At 37.3% G+C, this 10,000-nt stretch overlaps 1 protein-coding gene and 1 pseudogene across 1 annotated transcript in view; one reads left to right on the top strand and one right to left on the bottom strand.

Moving 5' to 3' along the window:
* LOC140947032 (uncharacterized) overlaps positions 1-10,000 on the bottom strand; it is a 37,130-nt pseudogene that overhangs the window by 5,100 nt on the left and 22,030 nt on the right.
* The window catches only part of LOC140946632 (uncharacterized), a 9,227-nt gene continuing 3,711 nt past the window's right edge, over positions 4,485-10,000 (top strand). The window contains exons 1-3 of the mRNA XM_073395746.1: positions 4,485-4,866; positions 5,573-5,671; positions 9,675-9,782. Of these exons, the coding sequence (XP_073251847.1) occupies positions 4,485-4,866; positions 5,573-5,671; positions 9,675-9,782 (589 nt within the window). The remainder of the gene's footprint in view (positions 4,867-5,572; positions 5,672-9,674; positions 9,783-10,000) is intronic.

The following is a 10,000-nucleotide window of genomic DNA, read 5'->3' as shown; positions in this document are numbered from 1 at the left end:
CTTCGCAAAACGGCTATCCAAATTAAAGAAATTTCCACAGTTATTCTGAATCGTACAAGAGGGAAAAACCTTCGAAGAGAGTGTCACTACATCTAACTGCGATGCCACGTGACATAATGGGAATTGATATAAATTAAGTTTTGCGGAATTGCGAACCGGTCAGTGACTGGTACATGTAAGAATTGTTTGCGTCTCACTTCACCAACTTATTCTTGGCTCGATGAATAAACCGTCGTGAAATTGGATTAGTCTGGTGATTTCTCAGTTAAAAAAGTTCAACATTTTGGTGACTAAGTTTTTGCAAATAATTTTTAATTTTGTTGCAAATAAGGTTTACCGTAGTACATAACATTTTATGTCTATTAGTATAAATACATTAACTGTTTCAGTCATTTTAACTCGTATTGTCCTCAGACCGAATTAAAAGCCCCGCCCCAAGTGACTCAGTTCATAAAGTCCAATTGGACGATATCCCTACTGAATACTGATAAGTTTTGAAGAAGGTTTCACATTACTGAAAAGCATGATAAACTTGCAAAGTTGCTAATCTAAATTTATGATTTTTATGACGTTCTCGTTCCTGTGGTGGCTCTCTATTATAAAAGCTCCTAATGTAAAAAAAAAAAAAAAAATGTAGCAAACTGAATTTCTTTCAAAGGTCACCGTGAATGAATAAAAATAAAATCCAAACATAAGATACTAAAAGAAAAAGATATTAACAACAATAAAAAGATACTAACTAGCAAATTTAAATTTAGGGGAACATTCTCTGAGGATCTATTTCCGAACATTTCGTTACACAACAGCTGGGTCTCGACGGTTGACCGCATTCGCAGTTTATTGGCAAAATTAGAGAAATCAATTCTCCGGATTGAAAGCAATTATAGTGAATATATCGTGAATGATGTAATGGTTCGCTCGTGATCAATGTGATGTTTTTTCTTCTCCCCGCCTTAACATGGCGGAAACAAGTTCAAAGTTTTCCTCTTCTATTGAGAACCTTATTGAGTCACAGATATTTCATATATTAAACAATTATTGAATGAGGCTGAGTATGATGTGAAGAATTATGCAGATCGAGGAGGAGCATGCCATCGATTGGGTACTGCCTATATCGACCTCCAAATATGGTAACTATGTGCCGGTTGTAAGGATTTAGCGACGGGACAGACAATCAGAAACGGTGATATATTCAATAAATAATATTGAGAAGAAACAATATTTCAAGTTTGTGACCCTTTCCAATCTCACTCCCATGCTTCTATTTAAACCATTTTAGTTAGAAGGGTCTAATGACAAAGTGATTTCTACTAGTTAAACCTTTCAAGTATGTAGCACACCAATATTCGCCTTGTGCAAAGGATTTACAACGCCCTATTTTCATATGTGTCTTATAGTGAAGCTTCTTTATCTCTTGTAAAAAATTGGACCTAGAAGCCTTTGATGATGCTCAAGGTTTTAAGTTGGCCACTGATCATGAGTCCATTTGATCAGTTTATGGCAGCTAATGGGTTCCTTGTCGCAACGTTTCAGTTCCTCTTACTTGCTCAGGTGGCGACTAAAAATCGTTTTCTTACACTTTTCTATGGAGTACTGAACTCTCTAGTATATGTTATCTTGGGTGCATTGTTCCTTGGTGTTGCAGAAACTAATTAATGTTAGTTCGCTTTTGTTTTGTTTTGTAGGAATTGTTTACTAAGTTTTCGTCTCCGCAACACCAAGAAACTACCATTATCTTAAAGCTCTCGCAGTCAAAAGAAGTGATGTCTATAAGAATCATAGTCCGTTAATCGTTAGACCTCTGTCGGTCTTCAAAAATTCCCTAACATAAGAGGTTGCAGGACAAAATCCAGATAGAGTGAGAGACTCAAACATTTGTTGAAGGCTGGTTTAGTCACGTAGGTCACGAAATGAGTATTAGGACAATCCTACCGGACGTAACGACGATCCCTACGCCGGGATACTAGAGGTCTAGTAAATGGACATCTTCGTAATATTCGGCGAGTTGATTACCTGATGGTAGATTGCAAGTTCTCCCATTTCCAGTGTAAGGATTGTTACATGAACAACTAAAAGATCCCACTGTGTTTGTACATGAAGCAAGTGAACTGTGGCAGTTGTGAGTACCGCTGGCGCACTCGTCAATATCTACAAAACGAAGAATGCCAAAATGTATTATCAAAACGTTTTTTATTGCTAAGAGAAAACAGAACGAGAAAAACGGAATGAATTATCTTAAGCGCAATTAAAGGAAAAAAAAAAACACTAATGTAAGAGCTGCTCGTAAGGTGTTTCCTCATTGGTCGCAAAAACAATAACACGTCATTGTTTATCATTATTTCCTATTGTTTCACAATTAGGGTATCGAACCAATGGACTTTTTGGCCTAAAACAGTGATCACAGGTTTCAATCACCATCGTTGCACTTGTCATATAAACTGGCTACTTGGCTCCTCATTTCTTTTTGTTTACTATAGATACATTCAATACTAAAATTAATTTAAATTCCAGCCTAGCCAAAACTTTAACTGTGAAAGGCGAGAAGGGCACAAAAGACTCTTGTATTGCTGTCGTTGCTGGTCACTCTAAAAACAAACATATCAAACAAACAAAATTATACTTAAAAGGCTCACCAGCGCATGTGGATCCATCTCCTGTAAATCCTGCTTTACATGCGCATGCGTAAGATCCAACAGTATTACTACACACCGCATTAACGTCACAGCCGTGAGAGTTGGTAGAGCACTCGTCGATATCTGGCGAAAAAAATGAGGAAGTCTTCTTGTTTAGTGATGCAACAAACTCTTGATCAATAGGGTCATTTACTCTCATTTTCTCTATGCTTTTATCCTGCTTAACTACAATAGGTAATCGTTTATTTTAAACGAAGCTTTTTTCCGGCGATGTGCCTTTATGCTCATGGCATGTAATTTAGGAACTTATGGGAATTCAATGTATAACTTGACATACATTTCTAGTTTCTAGTTTCTTCTCATAATTGTAAGGCCCAGTCCATTTTGAACACGATGTAATTAGTTAAAATTGATTTTTTTTTTTATAAATTAATATCTATATCTTTGTAAAATAATTTCGCAATTCGCTTATTCCTAAGCGCGACGATTTTATTAATAAAACAGACTTATTATTTAGTTATTTTGCCCTTTTTACATACCAACGAAGGGGGGCAGGGGGACATTAAATTACACGTAATAAACACAATTTATGGAAGAGAATCCCAAAAGGCGAGGAAGTTTCAAGAAGGATTATAGGTGAGACTTCCTCTTAACCCTACATGACAGAATAGCTATAGTAAGAGGGAATATTCGAGGAAGTAAATTTCCTTTCTAAAATGCATAACGATTCAATGTGAATTTTTATTAAATATAACAGCAAAGTACCCTGTTTCCTCAGTTGGCATACTATAGATCAATTTAGTTAAGATTCGCCCTGGCTTATGTGTAATGATCTCTATTCCTTCCTCACGTTCGTTTTGTTTTGCTCCTCGCGAAGGGCGGCCGAAGTCAGATCTCTAGTGGCCTGGGTTTATAATTTTGTGGTGCAAGGAACGTTTTGGCGATCAAAAAATAGTTCTCGCGACAAATTTTTACAGCAGTTGTCTTTTACAGAGAACTTTGAAGGAAATTGGACCATCAACTTCAAAATAAGAGCAGACTGATTGAGATAAAATGAACATTTGTCAGCGCGTCTCACTCGCGCAGACAAGTTTGCTTCATCTCTCAGGACATGTTTGTCAAACGTGCGTTTCAGTTTGAAATCTATCTTTGTTTCGAGGTTAAGCCGAAATAGTACTAAATATGCTTTAAAATACGCACTTAAAAATCAAATGGGATTATGAAACAAAAAGAAGACAGGAGAGAAAAGAGCCCCAGGTCTTACGATAGATTAAAACCTGGTCACCCAATCAGTTTCCAACCGGCTGGGCTTGACAATTGTGTATGACACCGCAACAGTTTACCAGAGCATGTTTTTCCATCGCCTGTGAATCCTCCTTTACATGCGCATGCGTACGATCCAACAGTATTGCTGCAAACCGCATTAACGTCACAGCTGTGAGAGTTGGTAGAACATTCGTCGATATCTGCATGAGAATTGTAAGTTACGTAAAGCATTAGAATAACTTATATTAGCGGAGCTCCACGCGCGCGCGAAGCGCGCGCGTGGACGGAGCTCCATAGCTAAGGAAATGTGGTAATCTACCCATCCGAGAAAATTTGGTAATCACGTGACCGTACGCCCGACCGTCCGTCCGCACCACAGGCACACCAATGCAAGGGGGGGTAAGACACCACAGGTAACTTGAGGTGTTTTTGGCGGGAAATAGTATGGCCACCCGCGTCTTGGGAAGAGAAAACTTTTGAGAGAACTGACCCATTACAGGAGAGTAAACAGAAGTAAAAAATTGTACCGAACAGTTTGTTACCGTATACAGTGTATTTAAAAACATTAAGCTTAAATTATTTGTCATGTCAGCAAATTTGGGTTATAGAGAAAGAGAAAGACAGAGAAAACGAGAAAGCAGGCGCCAGGCTAGCAAAGCTCAACGAGAAAAAGAGCGAGAAAGAGCTAGACAACGGAGGCGAAACTTCACTGACGAGCAACGTGAAACAGAGCAAGAAAGAAATAGAGAAAGAAGGCGAAACTGTACTGACCAGCAACGGGAAAAAGAGCAGGAAAGAGACAGAGAAAGGAGGAGGAATTTTACCGTGGAGCAACGGGAAAAAGAGCGGGAGAGAGCTAGAGAAAATAGACGCTGGATTAGCGACGAGCAGCGAAGAAGTCAGCGGGAAACAGCTACAAGAGAAAACAGGCGCGGCACAAACGTAGAAGAGCGGGAAGGAGGAGAAGGTGAGTGACCATGTTCAAAAAAAAATTATTTTGAGCGGGAATATGTTCAAGTTCCCACGATAATGGATACAAGATTAGGGTAATTTTGCAGCGATGGTTTTCTTTTGTCCTTTCTTGGTTAAATTACATCACGCGCGGTTCAGCTGTTGTTTTTATTTGGCATACAGTAAAACAAACTTCACAACGCTGATGAAGTTCGAGCGATTCGGAAGAAATGTTCATTTTTGTCTCAAATTATGCTCTGAAGTTTAGAATTTTCTATGCCAAGGCTTGTGCATAAATACAACACACGTCGCCTGTCAGTCCTGCCTGTCACTCACAGCGGTGAAACTTTGAAGTATCGAGTTTCAGTATCTCGGAGAAGAAGGCTTCAGCTTGTCCCGCTAATCTTAAATATTTGCGGGGAGAAAGACATTATGACAACTGGTTAGTATGCCTGTTGCATTTTTCGAACAAAGAGTAATCTTACCGTGTAGTTAGCATAATTATGTTCGTGTCCGTGAAAGAGAAAGAAAAAGAATTACACGACAGTCGACTATTGTTCTCTTAGATGTTTTGCGATCGCCCCGCATCGCATTTGCTCTGGTGCTCAAATTAAGCTTTTTATGACAATATCATTCGGAACGGTAAAATGAAAATTTATACGCAGTACATTTTGCTGTATACTTTTTCGTCGGATGTTTAGCTTACTTGCTCTTCATTTTAGCCACAGGAGAAGAAGAAAGTGAAGAAGAAAGTGAAGCCATCCAAGTTGAGTGTGGCATGCATTGCTCTCTTCAAGGCGAACAACACCAAAGTGATTCAGGTACATACAAGCTTACATAGGTTTAGTAGGACGTTTACAGCCTCCGACTTACATTTTTCACTCAGTTTACTGTAGATGTATGTTTGATACGTTTCGCCAAAAAACGTTTGTTTACTACACCAGTCGAGACTCACTTTGACTGAATTTACACGTGACACTAAAAAATATCTTAAATCAGATCGAAAGAAGAAAGTGCATAACTATGTAAAGATTAAATATATAAACTGAACTCAATTTAATTTTTCGTTTTTATTAATAAATTAAGACGGAATCCATCAGGAAATTGAGTAATTTCAATTTTTAGTGGACAAAAACCTTGTATGAGAATTATTATTGTTGACACTACAGTTGCCCCCGCTGTGTATATTGTCGGTCAGCAGTATTCTTGCTCGTTGTGTAGCTCTTTTCATAATGAAGATTCCCATACATATTCCATACAATGCGTGAGATAAATAAATGCATCAGTTTCAGTTCGATTTACACAGCTGTGATCAAAACATTCTCATTTTCGAGAATAGTTTATATTCTAGACCATAGGAAAAGATTAAATTAGAAGTTGAATTTTTCGCTATTTCTCTTTCACTTTTTACATTCAGTTCATGTTAGAAATTAAAAGGACATTTGATCAATTCACGCTGGTGCATTCTAGTCTTATGTTAAACTTTATAGCGGAAGGACATCTGTGAGCAGGGAATAAGTCCGCACAGAATTTGATTGTTGGCAGATTTCTGTAATCGTCCATTGTTCTGCTAGTGATATAAAGCTAGCCGTTGTTCACTCATCTTGCTTGTTTGAGGCTAAGTCTTATTTCAGTCAAAAAGAGAGAAAGAGCATCTGGCAAGGTTTTCAATCAAAGATTTGTGAACTCGTGTCTGGCAGACTCTCCAAGTGTTTATATATACACAGTTATATGCACCTTATAACTTCATCCACGCTTAGCAAGTGTCTTTTGGTCCATAACTTTCAAAACAACTGCTCCACATAATGTCACTGATAGCACGTAACACAAAAGAGTAGCAAAGTATGACTGGACAATAACTTTCACAAAATCTACCTAAGCGGTCCCTTTACGTCATCCTTCAGTGCTCGAAATTAACTTTTGGGTCTGGTCTTCCGCAGGACCAGTAGGATTAAAATTTACTGGTCCATCACTAAAACTACTGATCACTCTGATAATTTTCAAATCTTTTTTCGGATGTATGCCATTTGTGACTGTAAGTTAATAAATGAAACGTCAATCAAATAAATGCAACCATAGTATTTATTTTCCCATACATAGCTGCCAAAACTAGTGTCTTACAGTATTATTTCACAGTTGGGCTGCAGTATAGATGTGTACATAAATTGTAACAGTACTATCATCATCGTTGCTATCTTAGGTTGTTGTTTTCCTCCAAAAAAGAGTACAGTGATCCTTGCACTTGTTTCCATTGCGACATACTTTGGTTCCTGTTTTAATTCACCTTCAAAACGAAAAGCTACTATCTTGCATCCCACGGTGCATTTTGTTTCAAGTAGAATCGCATAATTGAGTCAAATCTCGCATTCTGATTGGTTAACGAAGCGAGGTATTTAGTATAAAATTGCGAGTTGAAAACGAGGCTAAGCGATATTGTTTTGCATCTACGTAACAACTATCATCAAATTCTAACACAACAACTGCAAAAAAGGTTTTCTACAATGTCATTTTAAAATGTTTTTAAAACCATTGTCACCTTTTGAAGAGTTAAAAACAAACAAAAGCGTTTTTTAAAGTGCACCGGAGGTTCTTCCTTGTTTTGAACTGAACTACAAATTCTCAAGAGGCATAAAAAGCCTCTTTTGCTCGCGACAACGAGAAAACAAGAAAATCCTGTGAACACGGCCCAGAAAATGGCAAGTCAAGGTTCAACCAAACAAAATGGAGAAGTGACAACGGAGGAAGTGCAGGGGTCGATTGTGACATTATTATACAGAAGAAGAAATAAATACCTTCAAAGACGACATGGCTGCTGAAAACACGAAAAAGAGCACGCCGCTTGCAATCATCCAAAATCGTGGTACTTAGAAAAGTACAAAACAGAGCTGAACTTGAACAGCATTTCTAAAACATTTCAAGGTAGTTACCTTATATCAATCGCGATATTAAACTTTCAGTACTTTCGCTTGAACACTTCATTTCTTTCAGTTTTGCCGCCGAAGAGGTAAAAGGTGTAAATTATTTTCCTTCTCGAGCAAATGACCAATTTGAAAAAAGATGTTATAGATAAACGGCTTATAAATTCAGTGAAATACCTCTATTTATCCTTATGATTAGTGTGAAGCTTGTTAACATGTAAAAAAGTTTGAAAACAATTGTAAAAACAAGCACAAGGTACAAAAAAAATTGTTGAAGGTTCAAATGTGTATGACTGACCTTGCTTCCTATTCGCTAATGCAATGACAGTTCTGACAGTTGACTTTGAAATGGCTTTCTGGAGTGTGCGCTCAGGATAAAAACAAGCAATGTTATTGCTGTTTTCTTTTTTTTTTTCTGATTTTTATTCAATTATGCGATTCAAGGAAAATCCATTACCTGACTCGTCAATTCCACGTCAAATTGCACTTGAAAACCGATATCACACTCTTTTCGCGTGCAATTTAACGTGGAATTCCCTCGTCGGGTAATTAATTTTCCTATAGAACCCAGACTTTTATTTGGCAAGAGAATCCCTCGCCTGTTCTTTTTTGAAAGGTTTGTCTATCTTAGGTTGATTGCGTTCCTCCAAAGAAAGAGTACAGTGAGCCTTGCACCTGTTTCCGTTGTGACATACCATGGTTCATGTTTTAATTTACCTTTGATACGAAAAGCTGCAATCTTGCATCCCACAGTGCATTTTGTTTCAAGTACATTTAGAACCCAGACTTTTATTTGGCAAGAGAATGCCTTGCCTGTTTGTTTTTGAAACGTTTATCTTTGGTAATTCTTCATTAAATAAATAATTGTTTCAAGGCTTTTAACACTTTTTGGTATGATACAAAAAAAATTACACGATTTCTCAGAGAATGATAACTTTACTCATCCAGACAACTAGTGGGGAAGAAAACTACTTGTTTTCGGAATGACTTTTTTTACTTGTTTTGAATGAGTGGACGACCGTTAAGTTTGAGCACTGTCCTTAACCTGAGATCAGGCCCAGTTTTAGCAGTTCTCATACATTCTGTCTTACATGCTCCAGCTAAAATGCCCACTGGAGTGTTATGTAATATATAGATTTAGCCAGGGCCAAGCTCTCGTGTAATGCTAAGCCGTGAACGCAACGCCAGAGAACGGTGAAAAACAACGGTAGGTCTAATTAGCAAAAAAAACAACTTTTTTTGTACATTTTTTGGCCGCCGTTTTGCACAACTACAACGCGAAACTTCCAGAAACTTTTTTATGGAGAAAATGTCGCACGTTTTCTTGTTGACTTTTTATTTTGAATGAATATAACAATGAATGTTACAACTCCGGTATAGAAACCTTTTTGAGCAGGAAGCAGAGAACCTTAGCAATTATTTTAATTTTCATGTTGTTTTTAAAAAATAATTAAAACTATGACAGTTTGTACTTGCTTGGAAAAAGGAATGTTGCATTATTCCTTAATATTTTGAAATGTGGATTTCATTTTTACCTGGGTAAAAACTTCAGCAATGAGAGTATTTTACTCATATTAATAATATTAATACATGTATTTAAAGTAATCATTCAACTGAGGTTATTAAGATAATTACTATTGATGATTATATTTACTTCCATATTCATTGAATGCACTTGAAAGCACATTGCTTCACGCAATCAAGAATTGACTTGATTCTTGATACCTTGTTCTCAAAATGCAGGAAACCAGAATCGAGACTTGCAACATACTGTCAGAGTAGTATTAATTTTTTATCTCCTTGTGAGTGTCTCGTTACTGGCTATTTTATGTTTGCAACCTTCCACCTGCAACCTCACTACTATACAAGCTGTTTGGTTTGAAATTGTGGTGTTTTTTATATGCAGAATGTCATTACCAGGGTGAAAGGCAAGGTCTTGTTTGTGTTAACGTTGCTGGTGTAAATGACATTGGAAATGCAAGCCCTGTTTCAATTGGAACAGTGAGGAATTCAGGTAAAAATTTATAAAAATAAGGCACTGTTTCTTTTCTTATTGGGCAGGGCAGCTGTTAGGATTCATTGTGATTGAGGAGATGATTCGAATAAATGAAAAAAGGCTCTCAGAATGCCAAAATGGTGTTTGTTAAGAACATCCTCAAGTCGTAGGATTTCACAGTGTAACAATCATTTCTGGTACCAAGTGTTTACTGTGGTCTTAATGTAACAGACCTG

The sequence above is a fragment of the Porites lutea genome, chromosome 8 (genome assembly GCF_958299795.1).
Source record: "Porites lutea chromosome 8, jaPorLute2.1, whole genome shotgun sequence".
In the NCBI taxonomy this organism is placed as follows: domain Eukaryota; kingdom Metazoa; phylum Cnidaria; class Anthozoa; order Scleractinia; family Poritidae; genus Porites; species Porites lutea.
The sequence above is the reverse complement of the archived record's forward strand: the minus strand, read 5'-3'. Positions and strand labels throughout refer to the sequence as shown.